Source organism: Aethina tumida, chromosome 4 (genome assembly GCF_024364675.1).
Source record: "Aethina tumida isolate Nest 87 chromosome 4, icAetTumi1.1, whole genome shotgun sequence".
NCBI classification, from domain to species: Eukaryota; Metazoa; Arthropoda; class Insecta; order Coleoptera; family Nitidulidae; genus Aethina; species Aethina tumida.
In genome coordinates this window covers 24,958,339-24,985,665 of record NC_065438.1, presented here as the reverse complement: position 1 = coordinate 24,985,665, position 27,327 = coordinate 24,958,339, and the positions used below count along the sequence as shown (strand labels likewise).

Below are 27,327 nucleotides of genomic sequence, written 5' to 3'. Positions count from 1 at the left end.
AGCATTAGAGCGCGATACCTTCGCACCACAGGATCATCAATTCCCCACGAGGCGAAGTCCAAAAATCAGGCACGCACTTCGACAACTTGTTGCTCCGGGTGTACAGAATCGACAAGGGGCCGGGATTTAATTAATTCGGAGACTGGAAAATTAAAACGTGACGTGGGTCCCGTGTTGCCTCACCTGAATCTTATTTGCCGTGGAAGTGTGCGTTTGATATTGCCGAGACTAATAAATAAATATTTGATTTTTATGAATATCGTAAATTTAGTGGTTAATTACTGCGAATCGGGCACAGTTGGTTAAGTTGCGCAGTCGGTGTTCCATCAAGGTTTATACGTGTGAAAGGGGAAACATGCGAGACACTTTGTATCGACAAAAGTGAATTTTAACTGAACTGAGATGGCTATTAACAATTATGACACACACTTCCGGTGAGTATTTAAAGGTACAAATCAAATTTTTTATATTTTTAATATTTTTATTTAATATTAATTTTTTATTTAAAAAATAGAGCATTTTTATTGAAAAAGATTCTGTATTGAAATTAACATTCTATAAAATTTAAGAAAAAAATATTCTTAAGCTATTATTCATTAAAATAGAATTTTCTAGAATCTTAAATAAAATATAGTTAGGTGATGCTTTTATATTACATTTAAATATACACATATATAATAAATATATCTCTAATAGAAATGTTCATCCAGTGATTAAATATGGTTTGTATATTATTATTTATTAGAATACTGATAAAATAATTGCTGTAGTATAATAAAATTTTATCATTAAATAATTTCTATACGTAAACTTTTACGGTAATTTTTTATTTATAATTAAATTTTAATGTGTAATTGCCAAAAAATAGATAAAATTTGTATTTTTTGTCCGATTTTGAACTTTTTTTTGAATTGTAAAGCCTAAAAACATGCACTTATAAAAAAATTTCACGTTTTTTGACCCAAAAGCAAAGCCTACAGAGAAATTTTCAGGGGGTAGTAGTTTGATTTTCTAAAAAAATTGCTGGTATTATTTCTTCAATTTTCATGCCTATAAAATTACCCTGTAAGTTTTGTTTTGGGGTGATATTCGTCTATAAATACATACATGGTTTACAATTTAAAGTTTAAAACCGGAAGAAAAATACAAATTTTATGTGGGTGTCCTGTTTTCAATTGGACCACACTGTATATCCAGTACAGTAGACTGTTTCAAAAAAAAAACGACAAATTTTTTTTCTTATTTATATCGAAAATCTTGTTGAAAATGGTAAAAAAAACACTGTGAAAGTTACAGCTCTTAATATTAATATTAAGAGGTGCCGCATCGTAAATTTTAATTTCCCGTTTAAATAACACGGGAACGGTAAATCTATTTATTTAAATAAAATGTTTAAACAGTAAAATAACATTTATTTAATAACATTTTTAGTTTTCAGCAGGTAACTTATGATTTGTCAAAAGTATCAAAAACTTTTTCGGAGATAAATTATAGGAAATTGAATTCTCTACGAATGTCATATAAAATTATCCCATAAAGTTGATGATTGCGTCAGAAAATGAGAAAAATGTCAAAATTTTAAATCAATCCAACTTTTGAAAAAATGAATATATAAAAAAACTGTAAGAGGCATTTTTTGTAGAGCCTTAAATTTTCTATAAAAATCTGTTTTGATCATTTTGAAATATTATCTCTAAAGAGAGTTAAAAAATTTCAAAATCCAAGAGAACACCGTTCCCGTATTATTTAAACGGGAAATTAAAATTTACGATGCAGCACCTCTTAATATTAATATTAAAAGCTGTAACTTTCACAGTATTTTTTTTACCATTTCCAACAAGATTTTTGATATAAATAAGAAAAAAAAATTGTCGATTTTTTTGAAACAGTCTACAGTACAGTTTACGGTCAAAAAATGACAAAAATTGGGCAATCTATTAATTTTAGCATCATCCAAAATGGGTACAATTAAAATTTCGGAAAAAATAATTTATTTTTCTATTATCAATTTTAAATAAAAATAGTTATGGGGTGCTTCCATCCGGCAGTTAAATGGACCACATTTATTTATCGCTAATAAAAATGTTTATTGGTGATTGAAATTACTATTTATTAAAATGCTAATAAAATTATTATCGTGGCATAATAAATACTTGTCATAAAATTATATTTATATGAAGTGTGATCCATATAAGGCGTATACTTCTACGTACTTTTTTATTGATTACTTAATTTTTAAGTATATGCATTTTGTTTAATGCCTGTATCGTTTATTAAAAGTCTACTTTAAAAGTCTACCAATAATTATTACAGTCAAAATATATTAAAAAAATAATTTTTATCATTCAAGTACAATTTTAAATCAAAAATAAATAGGAGCGACTTATATATTAAAATTAATGGATCATTACATTTATAATATCTCTAATACAAAATTTTCCTTAGAAATTAAATATTCTCTTTTACTATTTATTAAAATATTATTAAAATAATTCTAATATTATAATTTTATCATAAAATAATTTCTGTATATAGCAATTTTAAAGTGTAATTGATTAAAAATAGACAATAAAAAGTCCTTACATTCTAATTGTTTCTTATATCAATTTTTTGAGGGCTTCTACATAATTTTTTACAACAATCAAATTGTTATATATTGTCTATTGTACAGAAGTATCTATTGTATTTAGTTTTTCCAAAATGAGTACATACCAAATTTCAGAAAAAAATTCTTTTTGAGATATTAATCATTAGAATATATTTCTAATTAAAAAATGGTTAAGAGTATTTCCAACTTACAATTAAAACATTTTATTTATCTCTAATAAAAAAATTGTATCGGTGATTAAATATGTATGCATTGTAAATTACTATTTATTAAAATTGGTTATTATTATATAAGAACTTTTTATCATAAAATAATTACTATATGCAATGTGATCCATTTAAGATACAAGCATGTACGTTTATTAATATTATATTAATAAAATTAAGTGAATAATTGTTAAAAAATAGACAATTAAAAGCCTGTGTATTCAAATTGCTTCCTACTTCACTTCTTAGAGGTATACTGTATAATTTTTTATTGTCAAAAAATGAGAAAAATTTATTTGGGTAGTTTTATTTGGATAAATTTAAATTTTCCAAAATGGGTAAACCATATTTTCGAAAAAAAATTGCTTTTGAGTTAGATATTACAATTATAATGGATTCCACCTCATATTTCTAATTTCATTTGTAATTAAATATAACATTGTAAATTACTATTTATTAATGTAATAATAAAAGGATTGTTGTAGTACAATAAATTTATGAAAAATAATTCATATTATGCACTGTGATTTATTTAAAAAGCAAACACCTACGTAAATTAATTTTAATATGTAATTGCTCAAAAATAACCAATAAAACGTCTATGTATTGTAATTGTTAAGAGAAGCACAGAAAAAAAATATTTGATTTGGACATTAATAATATAGAAGCACCCTTAATTATTTTTAATGAAAATAATTAAGGGTGCTTCTATATTACGATTAAATGAACCTGCCTTTATTTATCTGTAATAAAAAAATCTGTGAATCAATATGGCATTGTAAATTACTATTTACTAAATGCTGATAAAATAATTGTTGTAGTATAATAACATTTTATCATAAAATAATTACTATACGTAGCGTCACATTTAAGATATCCGCTAACTTTTTTTTATAGAATAATTTTAATGTTAAATGTTCAAAACTAGACAATAAAAAGGTCTAATTATTTCACATATCATTTATCATTTATTTATTTACAAAAATTGATTGCGGCATTTTTTATGAAAAAAGTTTTCTATTAAATTCATTAAAATTTGAAATAAAAATGGTTACAATTACGTGGAAGACACATTATTTATCTATATTAAAAAAGTTCATTGGTAATAAAATACTTTTTACCTTAAAATATTTTTTATATACAGTATGTAAGATGTAAATACTGTAAACTACTTTTTTTAATTTTAATATGTAATAACTGAAAAACAGTCAAAAATGTCTATGAATTCTAACTGCTTCCAATGTACTTTTAATGAAAAAAGTTCAAAGTAATATTTTATATCAAAATTATTTCTATATGCAGTGACACCCATTTAAGATACAGACTACATACTTCGTAACTTGTCTTCTTTATTATTTAATTTTAATATGTTATTACTCAAAAATAAACATCATTACCCCATTTTTTACATTAAAAATATGAGATCTGTATATTGAATTCAGCATGTTTTTTTTATAAAAAATATTTTTTTTTATCTATTAATGAATAAAACAAAATTTTGAATAAAAAAATCTCCACTAGAATGAAACAGGCAAAACTACTAAACAATGCCAAATTTAAAAAATGTGTAATACATATAACAAACACAATTTAAATACAAATAAAAAGGGTTCAGCAATTTTTAAATAAAATAAAATGTTATTATTTTGACATTACATTGTTAGCTGTATTACTAATTCACAATTATGATCTAATAAAAATAATATTTTTATTTTGAATCGATTATTTTCATTTAAAATTTAATTTAAGAAATAAATGATTCATTCTTATAGAATAAATATTTTAATTTGTTTTCGTTTTTCATAATTTTTAAAACCAATTATTTACAAAAAGTCATATTATAATAGGCTAGCAAAGTTCACGCATAAACATTATTAACACTTTCAAATCCTAATATTATTGTTCAGATATTAATAGCACAATGTAATACGTGAAGACTGATCTGAAACTCAAATTAATATTCTGGAGTAGAAAATGACAGTATAAATAAATATTATAGAATAAATATTTCAACCTCTGGCTTTCAACTTTTACCAATCTTTTTTGTACATTTCACAATTTACATACATACGCATTACATCTGGATTTTATTAATAATTTAATAGATAAATATTATTTTCATAATGAATTTAAAAAATTGCATTGTAAAAAGATTACACACACTGAAAAATAAGAATAAGGATCAATACATTTCTTAATATTTCATTTTTCATAGCAATTAAATTCCCTTTAAGTTTTATCGTAAACAAAACATAGTTTAAAACTTGAAAATTAAATGAAGTTATCCCGAAAATGAGTTAATACAATTAATTAATAGGGACAATAAATATTTTAAAATAATAAAGAAGTTAATAATAGAATTTGCTTTTTACATTGCCTTGGGTTGAATAAAGTTCGGGAACTCCTAAATAAAATCTGTCGCTTAGTATTTGTCTTCACCCACAACGGGGTGACATCCCCATTACAAACTTATCCTTTTAAGCTCTTACTTTTTAATGATGTTTTCTCATAAACTTCTTCAGCATAGCTACTTGAATATTTTTCATTATCAAATAAATACATTTTAAGAAATAATCTTTTATCTAATCTAATTAAATATTTATTAGTCATATTTATACAGTGATAAAAACTACAGAGACAACAAAAATATTGTTTCTAGATTATAATAACCTCAACTACTGAGTTAAAATATTTATGTATAATTAAAGTGTAAGTTACTGAATTAGGATTTTAAATCAGAGAATTATAATTATGGCTATGTAAACAGCTTCAATCACATGTTAGTAAACATCATTAATTTATAAAATTTTAGTACCATGTCGTTTTTAATTTGGAAAAATCCAGATTCTGTTTATAAGGCACATTCCAGATTATATTGGTTGATATTAATCATTCAGCTGAATCTTCGAAATATATAATTGATTCCCAATGTTTATTTACATATATTATATAATTTCCGTTTGTTGAGTTATTTTAAGATATGGACACAGGCTAAACAATATTCTATTAATTTTCAATCCTGCTTCTACTTCGAAAACCAATTATCTCTGTCGTATTCGGTTTGATGTATAGATTATGAGAGTTTTTAATGCTCTTTCACCGAACTAATGAATTGATGCTGCAATTCAAAGTTTAATTAATGCCATAAAACTCAAATCCATAATCGAATATGAACGATTTTATGGAATGATTATTACTGGAGCCAGTGAAATTCACAAAACAGACGCATCTCGTTAAAATGTCCATTGACGGGGACAAAAAAAATATTATTAAAAGTAGTAACGAGGATCGAGTTTTATTCTCAAAGTTTTAACCGTTTAATTGTAATGTCAAATTAAAGTTTTTTATAAATCATCTTTTTCCATCTGTTCAAGTTCCGTCTCAAGGGACAACTTAGTTCTTACTTAAGATGCATATTTCAAAAGAAATTACTTAAATAACAGTTAGTTAGTCTGTTCACAATTGTATAATAATGTTCAGCATGTTTTTATTGCACCTTCGTATTTCAATATGTCAGACACATTCATTTTATACCCATAACATTTTTGCAAATGTACACACATATTTTAATAATCTACTGTTTGTTTAACATAACTTCAAAAGATATCAAGTTAAATTCTCTAAAGCCTAAGTAAACGTACATTCCTCTTTTATTTTAACTGAGTTGTTAAAAGCTTAAACGATGTACCATATTTAAAAGATTGATTGAAAAATGATAATTATCCTTCAGTTCTCGAGACCATAAATAAATAATGTTTGCCTATTTCCTAGTAAATTGCGAATTTTTTACGACGTCCAATAGTTGATCAACAAATAAGCCCATAATTTACACCATAAAAAACTAATATAGAAAATGTCGGATATGGTATCAACGCCAAAGCGTCATAAAAATCGATCGGTTTTTCTAGATTGTTTCTTTACGTAACATGATATTATGCTGCCAATAAATTAGTGAAAAAGTTCATTAGACCTTGTTTTCAAACAAAACATTTTGAAAGCATATTTTCATTAATGAACTTAATTGGTTTTATAATGGACGTTCAATCTGTTTTCTTGTAATCTTGTCGGATGCCGATAAAAATAGGGATTATAAAATTTTTTTAACCGATTTTCATTTATCTCTGCGAATTAATAAAAATTTAAAATATTCCTTAACTAGTAGGTCATAGATAAATTCTATATTTACGGCTATAAGGCTATGTCTCATTAAAATATTATCAATAATCTAGAAAGAAGTGTTCAAGTTTAAAATAGTAATTTGTAATTAGTTATTAACATTATAATCTTCAATAAAAGAGGCAGAATTCAAATATACCAAAATTTAAAGATGTTCGACCTATTTTCAAAAAAAAAGAAACACTATGAAAATATCTATATTCATTCAGGTTCGTAGATCAACGTTGATTAAAAATATTTGCTGATGATTCGCTAGCACGAGTGGTTAGCATCTTCGTGCGATCTGGTTCATGAGTTACGACAAGTGTATGACAACTTAGACAACTGATGTTCGAGAAATTTCGTTCTGTTGAGTGGTCGTTAAGATAATACCTCTGAAGATACTAAGTATTCGTGCTAGCGAAATAATTCCAATGGGCCTCTATACCTGAACAGATATGAATATTTAAACAATGGTCACGAAAACCTTTTCGTAAACTTAATTGGTTTTACAATAGATCTGTTTATATATCTCATATATCTTTTAGATTTAGTAAATAAGAAAAATTCATAATGTCCCATAATAAAAACTTGTTATATAATAAAAACTAAAATATTTTGTAAAAAAAGTTTTTATTTTAAAAAATTGAATTTTGACTGATATTTGGTTGTAGATTAGTGAGGCAGATAAATTTACATATACCAAGATTTAAAGAATTACCTAAAGACATTAGGTGTCGAACCTTCTATTTATCTGTCTATTTAACTACAATAAAATTATGATTAAACACAATTTCTCCAAACTCCACTCAAAAGGATTGGTGACTTTTATGTTCTACAAGTTGAGTTAAATCATGGCATTTTCCATTTGATTAAATATTCTATTCTAATTAAATCTTTTTGAGCAAAATTTGGTAAAATGCTGTTTTAACATTAGAAAATAAAGATTCATCATTATTTTATTATATATTAAATAGTGCCTCTCGTATTATAAATCTGAAACAAGATTCAAGTCGATTCTTGACAGTCACTGCAGAATTGGTGCTTATGTTTTTTTTTTACTTTTTATTGAGAATTTATCTTAAGAAGCGAAAAATGGCATTTTGGAAATTCTTTTTATAATGTGCTCATATTTTCATTAATGAACTTCATTGATTTCTTGCTTGACCTTTTATTCTAATAAATCTTAATGAATGTATATATATTTTGAACAATCTTCATTTAGCTCCAGTAATGATTAAATATTCAAGACGTTCCATACTTATTGGATTCCAGTTTTATTAATAATTTAAAATAATAAAATTTTACCAAACATTTATTAAAATATAAACAATAATGGATAAAGTGGTCAAATTTAAAATTAAAATAAATAAATAGAATAATCAAAAATCATCAAACATTGAGAAAAATTAGATGAAGAATTTAACAATTATTTTGTTGCAGGTTAAACAGATAGATAACATGTTTATGAAAAATGTAAAAAAGTTATTTTAATATACACAAGGTGTCGTAACTTTAATGTATAATAAAATAACGATTAAACAATTCCTTAAATTGTAAAAATACCACCAAATTCTAATCAAAATAGATAGACAAACTTTTTGTATTTGAATATAATTTGAAAAGACATTACAATTTTATCATTATTTGATGCAAATTAAAGTTTTTTAATTAAAAAAAAAATAAATTATGAAAAATTATATTATTTTAGGCAGACAATATTTCTAGAAAAATATTAAGGTACCACAATATTTATAGTTATGATTAAACTATTTTTCTAAACACTCTTTCAAAATGTCATACTTCTTACTTGAACTATAATAAAATTACTCTGGTACTCTGCAGTTGGGTTAAACAATGATATTTTCTATTTTAATAGAATTTAGTCAGAAGGTATTGTATTTTAATTTATAAAATTGAATTATGATAAATTATTTTGTTGTAAATTAAAGAGGCGAATAATATTTTTATGAAAAATTAGAAGCACAACAAAATTTAAAGTTATTTTGAAGTATACAAAGTGTGATATCTACTTTTTCATCCATAGTAAAATAATCAAATTTTTATCACCATTTCACTAAATTGTAACTAAAAAGGTTACTTTAAATGAATTACTTTGGTATACTGAATTTAATGAAAAGGTATTTTTTAACACAAGTAATTATAGTTTTATCACTATTTTATAGCACATTAAAGAATTGAATTATGAAAAATTATTTTATTGTGGCAATTTTTATGAGAAAATTAAAATATAAGATTTAAAATATACTAGATGTAACACCTCGTCTTTAATCTAAAAGAAAATAATCATCAAACTTCAATTTCTTAAATTAAAAAACAATATTTCACCGAATTCTACTCAAACTGATTGGTTTAAATAGAATACTTTTGTATACTGCAAGTTGGGTTAAACCACAACATTTTCTATTTGAATAGAATTTTGTAAAATGTTAAAATAATAAAATGTTAAAATAATAAATTAGTGCTTGATCATGATATTGTTGTAAGAAACTACAAAACTTTTATCTGTCTATTTAATCCACAAAAAAAGTTGGATCGATTCCTAACAGACTCGTGAACTTGAGGAAATTAATTTTAAATGAAAGATAATGAGGCTCATGTAAATCAAGTTCTTTGAGAGGAAATACCAAAATTAGTCAGTTATTTTCAATTTTCAAATTGAATGAACACTTATGAATGGCAAATGGAAAAACTTCTTTTAGACAAATCCTTTTTTCAACTAGAAAATCTGAATATATGAAAAATAGAGGTTTCCACTTTCGAAGATTTCGAAGTTGCCAGTTGGCACCAATGTGTTTATTACTGAATATTTAAAAGTTAAAAAAATCACTTTGTATGCTAAAACAATTTAGTGTTAATAACTTTTCTATTTTTGAAAATTGTCAACCTTTGTCAATATTTGTTTTTCATTCCATTACTAATATAGCAAACTGTGTAAATTTTGAGTCGTTCAAGTTAAAATGTGGGTTAATGTAAAACTGTTTACACTATGTTATGTTTACGCAATTTTATGTGATGCTAATAATAGGTGGAACCGCTGCAGGTGGAAAATGACATGAAATGGATTTAAACACAGTTCATTGCAAATGTTATACAAAACTTCAACCTTGCAGATTGTATATATGTATGTAAGAATGTATGTATGTGTGTATCTATGTAAGGCTGCATCAGTTTGATTTGTGTGGAAATTGGAAAACTTACTGTTATATTTGAATTACAATTACTTGGTAGATATTCCATATTTCAATCATACTTGTCTGGCTGGAGCTCAAATAAAATGACTTATCCAAATATTTATTAATAATTTCTTCATGTATATTATTTTAAAACGATATACATTTATTTTTAAATTTGTTTATAAATCCTGTATTAGATGTTTGGTCAAATTAAATTTTTATGACCGTGAACACCGCCGTATAAATAGCAAAACATGAGTATTTTGCAAAAGTTTTAATCTTAAAATATCCATAGAATGACGGGACAAAGCAAATATAAACACCTAGTCGAAGTCTAGGATAACCAGATGCAAAAATAAACCTTTCAACACTATGCGATTTACATTAATTTTTTTAACCACTTAAAATCGTAATTAATTTTTTTCACAAATCATCAAGTTCATCAGAAATTTCATCTTGGAACGGTGAAAAAAATTTTCCGCACTTTATTAATGGTGAACAGAAGGCGCGTGTAATGTCTGCCATCCGTCAATTTTATTAAAAAGGACTGGATTAATTATCGACATTAACTTTTGTTGATGTTCCCGGGTGGTAAATTAATGGTAACTATTAGCGGTTATAAAGCTCGCAATTCTTATTGTTAGACATGCCCAAAGCACACAATCGTAATTCACTTTCGTGCAAGATAAATTGCATTTAACTTCGGTTTTGTTATGACAGTGAAATTGCTTTGCAGCAAGTCATTAAGTACCCACGAGGCTGTAAACTACGACCAAACAAGTTTTATTAAACAATTATTTGCACTGTGCGGAAGCTTATCGATGTACACTGCATTATTGCATTTCCCCAATTTTATGGTTCAATAAAAACTACAAACAAAACAATTTAAGATGGAAACACTTCCACTGTTTTTATTTATAATTCGATTTTCATGAGTTGTCGAAAGATACAAGGCATAGAAAAGTTTAAACATTTCATAAATCAGGGGTCCATTTATTATGTTTTATTTATTTAGTGGATTTATTATGAAAAAAAAATAAGTATCATAAAATTTCACATTTTTCAAAACGATTGTGTATCCACTGCCAAAGAAATTGCAACACCAAAAAGGGGGTGTCCAAATTTAATATTGTTTTGGTAAAACATAGATATTATAATAAGGAGTAAACGGTTAAAATTTGGAAATAAATTATCAAAGATTTTAGATTTTATTAATAATTTTGTTAATAATGTATTTGTCCACCTAGGTTATCTAAACAGAAGTTGGGGTAAATTTCCAAGCCTTCTATCTATCATATCCCAAATATTTTCTATGGGTGAAAAGTCGGGGGACCTGGCTGGCCATGGCATCAGATTCACATAGGTCTCTTCAAAAAAGTTTAAACTAACCCTGGTAACATCTTGAACTTCATTTCTGCCCCTTTCATGTCTGGTGCCTACTATTCCTACTCGAAAAACCTACATTGCCGTATATCCTCTTGTGGTATTTGGCTGGACATGTCACCTCAGGTTGCATAAAATAGTTTAATATTGAATTACTTAGAAGTAAACAATTCACAATAACTTTAAAATGACTTTGGCACGCAGTAAGAATCTCTTTTTATAATATAATTTTGTGACATTCTGATCAACTAAAATGTACCTCAAAATATTGGACAGTGAGGGGTGCTCAAAATTAGATTAATAATTAGTGCCAGTCTGTGCCATATACTTTTTCCAAAACATTTTAACGGACACAGATTATGGCGGGTCACTTCCAAACATCTTAAATAATAAGCACTACATGAAAAAATTATCCATACACAAAATTTAGTAAGAGGAAAAACAAACAAAATATTATAATTGGCAGTTATAGAAACTGCCGACAGAAGTGAAAACTTGAAACATAATGTTTGAATTAAATTTACCAACATCAATCTGGTTTTCACATCTATTGATACTCCGAGCAACAATTATATGCATGTTTATATGGTTTTTTATTATTCACATATATTACGGGCTGTACAAAATCATGACAAAATATAAATACAATTAAATTGAATTAAAAATTAATATACAATCATATTATTTATGGATAGTATTTGTATTTACTTAAATTTTAATGTACTTAATTTTAACATTATTTTAATTATTATCATTGTCATCAATAATTTCAACAATACTTAGACTTATTGTACTTTCAATTATTTCATTTTGTTCTAAATATATACAATAGGCTTATACTAACTAAAGTAAAAAATGAAAATGTTTAATTTATCTAAGTATCTAGTAAAAATGACATCGATGTCGTTTTATATTTTGTAATACTGAGTTTTCGATCATTGGACATGGCCATTCAAATAATAATCAAACAATAACTATATCAACAATGCACAGTATATACACATTGAACTTTTCACTAAATTCATTCAATTCCACTTATAAGATATACAAACACTATACGTCAGCTGTATAGCTACAGATATACTGCTATAAGCATGTCGGTGACGCGAACACACGAGATTTCATCCATCCAAAAAGTGTCTAAGGCGCCGTGCGTCACAGTCAACACGATTCCCTGGTTGCTAACCAAACTTTGAACAATTGATGAACAAGCATGTCAGTGACGCGAACCCATAAGATTTTCCCCTACCAAAAAGTGCCCAACGCGGCTAAAGAAGATTTAACTTCAAAAATTCACGGAGTATTATAATAAAAGACCTTTAAATCTAATTTAAATTTTTATTATTTTTCTTTTTTTATTTATTCACCAAAAATTAAATTAATGTGAATTCATTTTTTATTAGTTTAATTTTAATTAAAGATTATTTATACTACAAAATATCTAGTATCTACCAAAGTATGCTCTAGTTTCTGGTGACATTCTTAATATATTTTATTCAAATGAAACAAATGTGTTTAATAGACAATATAATATAGTATATAACAGTAGCAGTAAAAGTTGTATTATAATAATGTTAAACTAAAACAATAATTTTGGTAAAAAAATATTATCCGCTTATATTAGACTCAGTTTAAAATATATTCGTTAAGCTATTTTTAAATCAACATAAAGAATTATCGATTGTACTAACTTTTGTGTAAATACGTGGTTTTGTTGTAGAATCCATAGATAATAGCAAATGCATTATGTTTTATGGTTAAAAATGGTTTGATTTCACAAATGTAGGAAAATTAACTGGCGTGCAGGGATGGAAAATTACAATTTTGCTACTTTAGCAGGTATGCAGTATTTACAATGTGCTCATATAGTTGGGCACTATCTCCGACAACAGACACAAATTACCATATATTTTAATATTAATTTTATGTAAAATATTGTATATCCAGACCCTGTCATGATAGAAATATACAGAGTGTCGCTACATAAGTGTGTTAAATGTTAACTACGTAAATTCCTTTTAAAATATAGGCAAAATTTCATAAGCCTGAAATGTATTGTCCCTAAGATACAGTATGTAAAATAAAAAATTTTTTATAAGTATCTCATATTTTTTTCCCTTTTTATTTTAATTCAGTTTATATGTTAGTCATGTTATGGAACAACTTATGTAACTATTTTATTCATATTTGCATGAGGGGTGTCACAGTGAAAAACAATGTTGATAAAAATATTAAAAAATAGTACATCGTTCCTTTAATTTTAATATACATTTTGACACTTATCTTTTCTTTTATCTAACTTTGTTTTCAATAAAGAAATCATAGGCATCTCAATAATATTAAGTATACTTCGAATAATATTAAGTATAATTCGAACATTTTTACATTTATCCTTCAGTAAAACTGGATATATTTTTCATTAGATTAAAATTTTGCTTTATTTTTAAAAAGCTACACATACTAAAAATAAATAAAATTACCTAATCACCCCTTTATATAGTTTATAACATAAATAGATATAAAATATTATATTTGTTATGCATGCCTAATAATAATTTGCTATAAAAATAATCACAAATTCGAAAAAGAAAATTAATATTAGTACTAATATACCATCAGAAATATAAATACGTAAATTGACACATCATTAAATACAATTAAAAATATAGTATATGAAATATATGCAAAATTTATTTACGGATTACAACCTGTATCTTGGAATCAAAATACTTTCAGGGCCAAATATATAATGAATATTTTATATAATTTTTAAAAGGCCATATGTAATTAAAGTTGAATACTTTTATTTACTGTATATAAGTAATTTTCATACGAGAATATTTTTGAAGGACTCTAATATTCTTACTAATAGATGCCCAGTAAATAATACATTAGTTGAACATTAGTTATTTACAAAAATAAAATTATTTTTTATATTAATATTACAAATGTATAAATATGTCAGACTAGAAATTGATATTCTTTAATTTCAACTTTTATAATAATTGGCGTCACTATTAATAGTACTATTAAGATTTGAAACCCAATAAATTCCGATACGCATTGAAAAAAAATATTGTAATGTATTTCAGGATTTCTATTACAATTATAAATACATAGATAGTTTTATAAATTAATTCAGTATTAATTAATGGCTAATTAGACTAAATATAACAAACTTATAGAATTTTGATGTGACATCAAAAAATAATATTTTTGTCTACATCATGTATCATAGAAACAAGTTTATATAAAATATTTAATCTATTTTTGAAGGGGTTGCATTAAGTTATAATTACATATACTTATTTAATGTCATTCAGTATATAATTTATAATATTTTTCATACGAGAAATAATATTTGGTGGACATTCTTTTAAATAGATATAAACTTAATAATATATTAGGTAAATATGATAATAGTTATAATTATTAATACTTAAATAATTAATTATTAAAAATGGTATATAAAAATTATATATGTAAAATTCAAAAAAAAAAAAAAAAATTAATATTAGTACCAATATTTACACCATAAATGTAAATATGTAAATTTCAGTCATCATTAAATACAAATAAAAGAACAACTTATCAAATGTGTACAAAATTTATCTACCGGAATTTCCAGTGTTAAAAATATAGTTTTGTTATTGATAAAATCAGGTATGAAATATGTTAAATACTTTTTTTTATTTTTTTATTTCGACTATTTTAATAATTTATGCCTCATCAGCTCAAAAATAAAATTATAATTTTAATGGAAACTACTATGTTTCAGAAATAAATATTTAAGATTAATGGAATAAAATATTGTAATATATGGTATCTCAGGATCAATGTATAATGAACATCAGTTTCACTGTTATAAAAACACAACACATACACAAGAATCAAAAATTAAGTGCATATATGACAAAAAAAAACTGTTATAATTTGATGTGCTCTCTAATATTAATTTTTTATCGACACCCTGCATCTTGGAAAGAAATAACTTCCAGTGCCAAGTTAATATAAAATTCATTGTCTATTTTTGAAAGAGCTATACGTGTTTAAAATCAACACTCTCGTCTAGTTACATCCTGTATATAATTTGATAAAAATATCAAATAAATATAAACGAAATGGTATATTACTTAAACATGAATAATTTATTAAAAAGAATAATCGTATATAAAATTTATCTATCTGATTTTCACAATGTTAAAATTTTTGTACGTACAGATGTAGAATATTTTAAGGAGTTCAAAAAATTATTTACTATTTTTTAAATAAAATGGAAATTTCAACTGCTTCAATAATTTATGAGTCATAAATACAAAAATAAATATAAATAAAATTTTAATTTTAATGAAAACTAATTTATAATGTTAATAAGTTAATATTTAAAACTAATGATAATATATTATTAAGATTTCAAATTTTAAATTATTATAAAATGTAATAAAAGTTATATGCCATTGAAATAAAATTAACGTAATATATTTCAGGGTTTTTATTAAAATTAGTTATACATAAAAAGTTCTATAAATTAATAAATTAATATTGATTGAGCAAAAAGAGTTAATTGGATAATAAACATCAGCTTCTCTGTTATAAAAGCACTTTCAGCCCCAAAAATTAATTGCATATCTGGCGTAACAAAACAAACTGATATGATTTCATTGTTTAATTAGAACTTCGAAAGCTCATAAACCACGGAAATATGAAATTTTTATTGAGGCAATAATTATTATTAATATTGTTATACAATTTACTAATTTGATGAATAAACAAATAATGAAAATTTCTAATAGAAATATATTTTTTTTCAGGAGTTTGTCCAATACCTCTTGCGAAAGCAATTACACTAAACCTGGTATTCTTTGGTGTAATATTAGTATTTGAAAATCTCCTAAAACAATTTTATTTTAGGATACTGCCCGCAAATTCACGATAAGGTTTTATGTTGGCCAGAAGCTCCCGCAGGATCAACATTAAACCAAACATGTCCCTATGGAAAACCAATGTTAGCATTTAAGGAATGTCTACCGAACGGAACATGGTTTAAAAAAGACAACAGGACATGGACGAATTATACGCAATGCATCGACGACGATTTCGTAGATGTACGACAAAAATATTTATAGAACACTTTTACAAACATAGTCAATTACTTTTATATGATGTTTTTGTTTATATTTCACGTTTGTAGAGCTAAAGCCAATACAAATTTTATGTTCAACTGGTTGTAATACTTTTGCCGGAGTTACGAATAGATATACAGAGCGGCAGACAGTTTAAATTTTATCCTGTTTCAAACAAATAACATTTGTCTTGTTGCACTATTTTCAGTTGTTTCCCATTGTTTTCATGTAAGTTATTGAACATCCAATTTGTTTTATTCTGGATTTCCGTAGAAACTAGATTTTAAAATGAATTTTGTATTTGAAAATGCTAAAATATATTATTCATTTTTGTCTCCCAAGCACATTGGTTACATAAGAATTTCGAAATAATTTTATGCCATTACTTACCATCCCCAACAGGACCCATCAATCGTAAATTCCATTCGATGCTTATTTTATTTCAAACGTTCAAGTCTAGAAAAGATTTATGTCAGAAATAAATCTAGTTTTATTACCGTCATCAAGATAACCGAGTCGCAGGAAGTTTATATTTGAAAAAGTCAATGGCACTGATTAATTTAAATCCCACGCAGCTTAAATATCCTCAATCAATTGTACTTGATATTCCCAATTAGTCGAATTGATCGTAATCGAATTGAACACAAATTTCTCCGTAACACCACAAAACAGGAATGTATCATTTAGTTTGTTTCAGTTCCTGACTTTCATTAACAATCTACATATTATCGGATATTCCGTTTCGCTGGCAGCCCTTTTGATTTCCCTGTGGATATTTATTACATTCAGGTATGCAAATTAATTTACACGTCTAAATCTGATCTATGCGTTAAGTTTTTAGGTGTTCGCAAAACTAGATTCGTATCTTCTAATTGTATTATCGTACATCACGTAAAATGTATTAATCCGGTTTTAGGTCACTACGTTGTACCCGGATCAAAATCCATATACAGTTGTTTATTTCCATCGCACTGAACAATATTGCCTGGATAATTCAATGTGAGGTTGTAATCCCTGACAATGACACCCATAAAGATAATCCTGTAAGTAATTTATTGCAATGTGGTAAATATGGCAGCATTTTTTTATGGGATATGTTTATGTTCTAGATTTGGTGTCAAGCATTGCATATTATAAATCAGTACATCATGTTGACAACTTACATGTGGATGTTTTGCGAAGGATTAAACTTACATTTGTCTTTGGCGGTTGTTTTTATACGGGAGGAGGTGACGATGAAGTGGTTTTTAGCTATTGGATGGGGAGTTCCATTGATTTTCGTTAAAATTTATAGTCTCTATCGAATTTATGGCACAAAGGAAACATCAAGGTATGTTAACTAATGTGAACCAAGATTTATCTTACTTTTACCATAAAACGAGTATAGTATATATCTGTTAGTTTCAAACTAAAAGCCTATATCTACATGAATTTCATAATTTTTTTGCTAAAATACGTTGTCGCTACTTTTCACTAAGACAAAATTTGAATTTTAATCTAGAAAATGACAACAATTTACCTATAATAAGTTTTAGTTTTTTTTTTACTTTATTTTCCACAAAAATAACGTAATTTTCAAGAAATTGTATATTGGATATCTCAATTTAAATACCTAATCAAATATTATAAAATAATAACTATGTCTAGTTTATTTTCCCATTCCCCTAGACTATTTTTTTCATTTTGTTATTTTTCAAAATATATATCCTTGTCACAAAAATTTTAATCATTAAGAACAACTTTAATAACAATTGAGCCTTAATTTCATTATCAACAATAATTATAATAATATGAGCTACAAATTTAATTTTTGAAAATAAATGAAAATTAATTTCTTTTTACTATATTGTTAATTTTTATTATATAAATGTATTAATCAAAGATTAGTTATTAACAATAATTTTAAATTTAAATAGTTGAGTTGAGTTAAATTAGTCACAGTTATATAGAAAATCTAATTATTAAAAACATAATTTATTTTCAATTTTACTTATTTACGAGTAATTTTAATGATCTCATGTAATAAATTTATATTTCAGCTTTGAAACAATGTGTAACAGAAATTTTATTTATTAGTGATATAAACATTTATTTAAAAAAAAAATAAATTTCATAAAAATCATGTTATCTACTTACATATGGATAATATAAATTAAAAAATTATAATATATTGACGTATTTTAATTTAAATATCTAAATATCAAAAAATAATATATTGTGTGTTTATTTTTAGTTTGACCATATCCATTTGACTATTTTTATTTTTGACTATATTATTTTTTTATTTTTCATGATGCAAAAATATTCTCATTTTACAAAGATTTATCCCTAACCATAATGTTATTATTTCACTAACAAAAAATCTTCACACATGAACTACAAAATTGATATAAATTAAAATAAATAAAAATTAGAGATTTTAGTAGATGTTCTAATAAATAAAAAAAAATACATTATGAGTATTGTCAATTTTTTTTTCATAAAATTTACTAAGCCTATTTATTTTTTATTTATCTTTATATATGTATTATATAAATATTAAGCATGTCAAAAATAAAAGTTTAATAACCATTGAGTTATTTTATTACTAACAAAAAAATATAAATAAAAATTACAAATCAATTTTGAAGAATTTCTAATAATCAAAAAATTTACCAATTTTCTCTCAAATAATTTAACCTTATTTATTTTTTATTTATATTCATATTTAGTTTTTTCACATTATTTCCACAAGAATTACATAACATTAAAGAATTTTGGTACATTGGGATGTGTTTATTTTTAATTTATTGTCCACTTCTATTGGGGTATATTTTTAATTTTATCATTAAGAATAACTTTAATAAAATCTACATAGTATAAATTATATTTCTGAAAATAAATAAAAATTATGTGTAAATAAAAATTTTGTAAAAATACTAATCTATAAAAAATATGTATTGTTTTAATTTTAATTAAATTCGAATATTGCCATGTTTTGATTATCCCATATAATAAATTTTTCTCCGATATTTGAAACTATGTATAATAAAAGTTTACATTTTTTGAATAAATATTTACCATTTATTCAAAAAATGTAAACTTTGTAGTCATATTGTCTCCTTCATGTGGATGACATAATTTTCAAGAAATTTGAGATATTGTTGTTTTTAATTTAAATATAATCAGATAATACAGTGGTTTGTTTTACCATTTTCACTTATTTTTTCTATTTTTTTATTTTGCATGTTATAATAAAATTAATTAAAATGAATCATATTAACAATAACTTTAATAACAATTAGTTAATTAATTATTTTTTAAATTTGCTTTACCATTTTCATTTGACTATTTTTCTATTCTTTTTCATCATTTAAAAGTATTCCCGTTGTCCAAAAATTAATCACATCAATAAAAACTTATTATATTATTATAATATTAATTGAAATATATATCAGTATTACAAAAAGGTCACAATTGTGCAGAAATTCTAATCAATAAAAGAATATTACTGATATTTAAGTATTGCCAAGCTTCGATTATTTCATACAATAAACTTCCATTCCAAAAAAACATTATTTATCAATGATAAACATTATTTTAAAAAAGAAATTTCATAATAATCATTTTGTTGACTTATATGTGGATGACATCATTTTTAATAAATTTGGTATACTGTTTTTAATTTAAAATCAGATATATAAAAATATACAGAGTTTATATCTTAAAAGCATTCAATAATAATTGAGACATTATTTCATTATTAACAAGAAATCCATAATTTGGGCTATAAACTTAATTTTTAATCAGTAAAAGAAGTATTTATTTTCAATTTTACTGATATTCGTGTATTTTAAAATTTTCTTATATACAAATATTGATTGAAGTTTTGATCATCTAATACATACATTTTTATTGAATATTTGAAACTATGTATAATAAAAATGTTGTATATGTATATATAAGAAATTTCATATCATAAATGATATACCATTTATTTCCATTATAGAAAGATTAATCATTAACTATAATTTTTATAATTGAGTTTTTATATCAGTAATTTTGTTAATATACTCACTGACAAAGAAAGTGTTTATTAAAATACAGATGTTATAGCAAGGAGTAAACGATTAAAATTTGGTAATTTTTGTTGTAGGTTTTTCATATAATCTTTTTTTACCACAGTTCAAAGAAACTGTGGTTAAAATTCTTTTTGTTATGTTTTTGTTGTTAAATTTATCGCCAGCTAAGTGAATTTGAAAGAGGTCGAACTATTAGTCTACGGGAGGACAACAAAAGTCCAACTAGTATTATGAAGTCTAAAATCGAAAAAAAATAGGTAAGGGACGTCTAAGGGGCACAAATGCAGATAAACAAAGAAAAAAAGACGAGAAAAACTTATGGACCTTAGAGTCCAATTTTCGACAACTAGATTTTTGGCTGATGTTTGGCAGGGTTAATTTAAACTCTTTTGAAGAGTTCCAGTGTCCAATTAGATTCCACGACCCACAGAACACGTCAGCTCCCACGGACGGAAGGAAATAGACCTCCTCATTGAATCAATGCTAAAACGTGTCTATATTTTATTTCCAAACTTTAATCGTTTATTTCTTCCTGTAACATCTATGTTTTACCAAAACACTATTAAATTTGAATACCCCCTTTTCTCAGTGATTATATAAGAAATTAAATGGAAATTATATATCATAATTTTGTAGTACTAATAAGTAATTTATTTCCATTTTACATATGTACGAGTATTGCCAAATATTGATTACCTCATACTATAAAAATATCCCTTGTTTGAAACCCTATATAACCAAAATTTGATTTATCGATCATAAACATTTGATTAAAAACATAAATTTCATAACAATATGTTTCACAAACACAAATATTTGTGTGATTCCACAATAAATAAATTAAAGCTAATAAAATTATTTGCTATTTTGATATTAAAATATTACAAAATACTGCATTTTATTATTAGTAAATTATTGTAACTTTTATGTTTTGAATTTGTTACTTCTAAACTTATTTAATTTGTAATACTTTTCCCCAAGAACACCCTGTATATATTCAAAAATTTATAAATAAATTATATTTCCTTTTCCTAAGTTGCAAACGTGCAACTTTGCTGCACGTAATAAAATTTAATTATCTCATTAAATGTTTTAGATGCTGGATGGAGGATAGCAATGCACGACTTATCTTAACTATACCTGTTATAATATCTTTAATTGCATCTCTATGTAAGTACCCTTAAAGATCTTGTATCTTATTCTAGATTCATTTATTTCTAGTAACATAAAAGAGCACTGAAGAAAATGCAACTCACTTACATTAACTACAGTGCTTAATTTAAATTAAGCTACATAACAAATTAAACAACACAAGTCTCCATTTGCTGAACAAAATAATTTAATTAATAATTAAATCACACTTTATGCCCACTCAACAAGAAAAAACAATCGGTATTTTTCCTTTTAGTTTTCCTCATAAATGTTTTGAGAGTGATCTTGACAATAATGCACCCGAATTCACCAACTCCCGCTCCAATGAGCGCCCGCAGGGCAGTCAGGGCGGCTCTGATTCTAATCCCGCTCTTCGGCATCCATTACTTCTTGCTACCTTACACGCCGGGCTACGGGGATCCGTATCAGCGGGTTTACTTGTACATTTCCGCGATCATCATTCCATATCAGGTGAGTGAACGTCGCAATGTAGCCATGTTTGTTTTTACTTCCGGTTTTTATTTGGCAGGGTCTCTGCGTATCTTGCATCTTTTGTTTCGCCAACCACGAAGTCCATCAGACAATCCGGTCGTTCATCCAGAGGCGAATTTACCAGGATTCCAGATGGAGCAACTACCAATATACGGGGGCGGCGGACAGTGCGGCCGTTTATGTGGTCAACGGCAACAGTCAGTCGAATAGCGTGCCTCTAATGTCGTTAAGGAGAAAATCCACGGCGACAGTTAAGTTGTGAGAAGGTTCGTAATAAGGTTTTATTAATTTAATTTTCAACACTAATTTTGTCATAACATCCACCATGTAAAACTTTTTTCATTTAGAAATAAGATTACGAGAGTGGAGACAATCAGAAATCTAAGATGTATTGGGTTGTTCGGAAAGTAATTTCGTTTTTTCCAGTCAGAGGATTTAATTGTATTTTTTTGCACCAACTTCACACTTAAGCCGTATAATTTTTATATGCATGAAGAGCTCATATAGCAAGGCTTGTGTGTGAAAAATTTCAATTAATTCTACGCAGTAGTTTTTGGTTGGTGCCCTTATAAACATGAAGAGCGATAAGCAACATTTTTGACATATCTTACTGTTTTACTACAGAAAGGGTAAAAATGCTGTTCAAGCGAACCGGCGAATAATAACACGTGAGATCGGATTGAGGTTAAATTTATCAAATTCAACAGTTTATGACCACTTGAAGCTCGATGTATGGGTTCCCCATATTCTCACAGAGAGAAATCTGTGTCGACGCATTGACATCTGCGATTCACTTCTCAAACGTCACGAAAATGATCCGTTTTTGAAGCGCATCATCACTGGGGACGAAAAATGGGTTATATACAACAACGTCAAACGCAAGAGGTCATGGAACAAAAAAGATGAACCAGCTCAAACCAAAGCCGATATTCACCAAAAAAGGTGATGCTCTCTGTTTGGTAGGATTTTAAAGAAATCGTGAGCTTTTACCGGATAACACAACGATTAATTCGGAAGTCTACTGTCATCAGCTGGACAAACTGAATGATGCACTTCAACAGAAAAGGCCAGAACTAATCAACAGGAAAGATGTAGTGTTTCACCAAGACAACGCGAGACCTCACACAAGTTTGGTCACTCGCCAAAAGCTTTTACAGCTTGAATGGGATACAATGCCACACCCACCATATTCTCCATTTTTTTAGACGGTAAAACCTTCACCTCAAATGAGGAGGTCAAAAACCACCTCGATCAGTTTTTTGCCAGCAAAGACCAAAAATTTTATGAGCGTGGAATTATGCTACTACCAGAAAGATGGCAAAAGGTGTTGGACCACAACGGCCAATATATAATTTAATAAAGTATTTGTTTATTATACGAAAACTGTCTTTCATTTCCACAAAAAAAAAACGAAATTACTTTCCGAACAACCCAATAGATCTGTTCAAGTTGTCTTTAAATTATAAACGAGTAAAACGATAGGTTAGCAAGTTTTAAATATCAATAAAATCTATAACCACAAAATCTAACAACACTTAATTAATATACAAGATATAAATTATCTAAAAGGATAATAGTATGAACTAAAATGAGTAGAAAAATGTTATAAACATGAATTTGCAAATAACACCCTATATAATTGTAAAATACTCCGAGAAATTAGAATATGAAACAAAATCCTTAAAAAGAACAATTAATCTAATAACAATTATTATACACACAACATCAAAATTTTTGGAGCCTCCTCTTAAAATAGAAACAAAAATTAATATCAAGGTTTTCGTTTACTTTTAACACAGCATTGATTACAATTTGTCAGACTGGAGTAAATAGCGACCAAAATTTGTACCTGCCTGGAAATCAAATTTCTGATTTTGATAGAGCAAGGATCATTTAACAAAATGTTAATATAAACATGTATCTGTAAATAACATACCGCATAATAATAAAATATCCATGGAACTAAATTAGAGTAATTAATGGAATAGTAATTATTATATAATACAAATTAAATTATTTTACATTTAATGAGCTAATCTAACGTAGGGAAATAGTACACATTAGGAAACGCACACCTCTAATTAAATTCAATCAAAATATCTTATATTCTAATTAAAATAATTACTGTACCAAAATAATCTCTACTTAAATTAAATCTTAAACAAAATAAGTGGGAAATGTGACTGTACACAAAAATAGCACACTTTTGAAATATATTGATACATATTTGTTACACATAAAATTAAACAAAATGTTGCTTGTTAATATGATTAGTGATGGTTAATATTTTTTTGGGTATCGATTTTTCAATGATTAACCACAGTTCATCTAAATTTGATGCTTTTGATAAATTTGAACAACTTTGAATGCGTGATTCTTATCGTTATCGTAATAATGATGACCATTTGTAATGGTCCTGTACAATGCTTCCACCATGTTTTAAGGTTTTTGTAATGTATCTGGGATCCAAACTTTTATTAGGAGGACGATGAACCGATTTACCATCTGATCTTGTTCTATTGAACATGGATTCATTGCTTCTGTACCCTTCATCAAGGATAAATAATACACTATTGTGGTAAACTTTTAGTCTTGTTCGAATATTCTTTTTTGATAACAATGGGTTCCTTAATAGAAGACAAGAAAGAATATCGTTTAATGATTTTTCCAATTTGTCTGTCGATAAAAGGAATTGCCTTTTTGTACGACATTTTCTTCTTATACTTTCATTTGAGTGTTTTGTTTCATATTTGTTAATAAGCATTGTAAACCATTTTTTAGAAACATCATAAGTTTGTAGTGATATCAGCAATATTTAGACCTTAATGTTTCATGTTAATTATTATTTTTTTCTACCCAAGATAGCAATGTTACTTTTTTCTCACTAAAAGTAAATTTATTTAATAAAATAATATAAATTCTATTAAGTATAAATTTTAACTAACTAATAACTAACATTTACCCTACTTTTCTTCCCTTCTTTCCCCTTCGCCGTTTTGCCTCTCAAAAAATAATGTTTTATGAGAGAATGAAAATCATAATGCCAAACATGTAACCGAAAATCAGCTGTCAAAACAAAACTAAGGGCTGTATCGCGCTGAAATTTGACATGTCGGCCTAAATATGAATGGGCTATAAGATATCACAATCTTTTTTGCGATAGCAGCGCATTTTGGTGGTCAAGTTGGTTACTTTTCAGCCCACCTTACATTTGTAAAAATTCATTTTATTCGTATTTTCTCTAATTTTGTTGATATTATATGGATTTAATAATGGTATTATAATTTAAAATTTATTTATTTATTTATTTACAAAAAAGGCCAAGTAATTAGCTGTTTATTTTGTATTTTTAATTAAAATTTATAATCATGAAATCTAACACTATTAATTATAAAATACTCCAAAAAACTAAATTAATTAATTAATCAAATTTTATTTATTTTATTTATTTTTAGTATTGATATGAATTTTGTATATGATTAATATTTAATTATTTAATGCAACATAGCAACTATCGAATGTGATTGTTAACTAATTAATATTCAATTAATATTGGATATTAAATTATATAGTACCATAATTCATCTCATTTGATAGGATAATTATTTTGTTTTTAATTTACATTACCAATTGCCAAATCCTCTTTATTTATATTGATATGTTTTATATTATAATTTTAGTACTTGAATAAATGGATATTCGATAAATTCATAAGAAAATCATTTAATAAAAAAAAATGTAATATATTATTTTAGGTTATTTTAGACTGCAGTGAATCAATTTAAGCTATTAAAAATTATTTTTATTATTTTTTTATCTGTCTTAAGACAATGTTTAGTATTCAATATTTTTTAACTGCACTTATTGAAAATTCGTACCATCATACAAATTAATAAACATTTAGAGTTTAATAGGTTTTGGTAGTTTATTTTTATTTTAATTACTTGAAGGGTTTAAAAATAAGAGATTTACATCTAGTAATAAGCAAATTCCGTTCACTCTTATGACAAAATGATAAGTAAATTTAAAATTCATAATTTATTTATTTATACGGAAATAAATTAACCGGTGAAATTAGCATAGAACAAAATTTATTTATATATACGTATATACAATAATGTAAAATAAATTAATTACTGAAATTTTTAAAATACTTATTTGTAGGTCCAAAAGAGCATCGAACTACGTCCAGTTACAATATATGTGTTAAAACATATTATGTTCTATGAATAAATTTACATATATAAAAAAGGGTAACCTTAAGAACTTTTCGTATATTTTTTATACACAAAGTTTTAACCAACCATTGTAGTAATTATTAAAATTCAATAAATTCTTTACGTCCGATCTTTACGATCGATATTATAGAAATTATTTTCCATTTAAATTATTGGTTCGTGTACTATGTAAGTAAATTTATTTATATATACGTATATACAATAATGTAAAATAAATTAATTACTGAAATTTTTACAATACTTATTTGTAGGTCCAAAAGAGCATCGAACTACGTCCAATTACAATATATGTGTTAAAACATATTATGTCTATATGTTAATAATATTTATCTAATGTGTACTTATTATTATAAGAATTATAAATGTTCTGTAATCTGTCACATTTTACATTTACTTTTGATTCGTTGGTTTTTCTGTCACTCATATAACATGTAATAAATCGCGATTCACAATTTATCGGTGGTCATTAAAAGTGAATGTTAATGTCATAGATTTAGCCATAAAGATTTTATAAATGTAGTAAAATAATTGTGAGGTTTAACGCTGGCAACCGTACAACTTTATAGCCTGTTTTATATTTTTGTAAGCTAATGAATTTTATAGTAAATATCGACTGAAGTGTATTTTATTTTATTAGTATTTTATCATGAGTTTTGTGATACGCTTGATCTGTGTTTTGGTTTGCGATTACAATAAACATATTATAAAACTG

The 27,327-nt window shown here is 25.6% G+C and overlaps 1 protein-coding gene across 2 annotated transcripts; it reads left to right on the top strand.

Moving 5' to 3' along the window:
- LOC109605357 (calcitonin receptor-like) lies at positions 1-27,327 on the top strand. Of its 2 annotated transcripts, none has more exons than XM_049966192.1 (10): positions 1-434; positions 16,361-16,404; positions 16,461-16,654; positions 17,370-17,461; positions 17,589-17,715; positions 17,782-18,002; positions 21,830-21,903; positions 22,142-22,356; positions 22,415-22,643; positions 26,542-26,599. In XM_049966192.1, exons 1-9 carry the CDS (start codon positions 403-405, stop codon positions 22,637-22,639), a joined length of 1,224 nt encoding a protein of 407 aa, XP_049822149.1. In that variant the 5' UTR covers positions 1-402; the 3' UTR covers positions 22,640-22,643; positions 26,542-26,599. The 2 variants fall into 2 exon arrangements, with proteins under 2 accessions (XP_049822149.1, XP_049822148.1); XM_049966191.1 differs by lacking the exon at positions 26,542-26,599 and adding an exon at positions 26,867-27,327 and having other exon boundaries at positions 2-434.

Excerpts from the sequence above, each read along its gene's own strand:
- LOC109605357 (XM_049966191.1), top strand. The coding sequence starts at position 403 with ATGGCTATTAACAATTATGACACACACTTCCG. Across the intron at positions 21,904-22,141 it reads ATCTTTAATTGCATCTCTAT|TTTTCCTCATAAATGTTTTG; the intron begins GTAAGTACCCTT and ends TTTTCCTTTTAG. Across the intron at positions 22,357-22,414 it reads CGATCATCATTCCATATCAG|GGTCTCTGCGTATCTTGCAT; the intron begins GTGAGTGAACGT and ends TTTATTTGGCAG.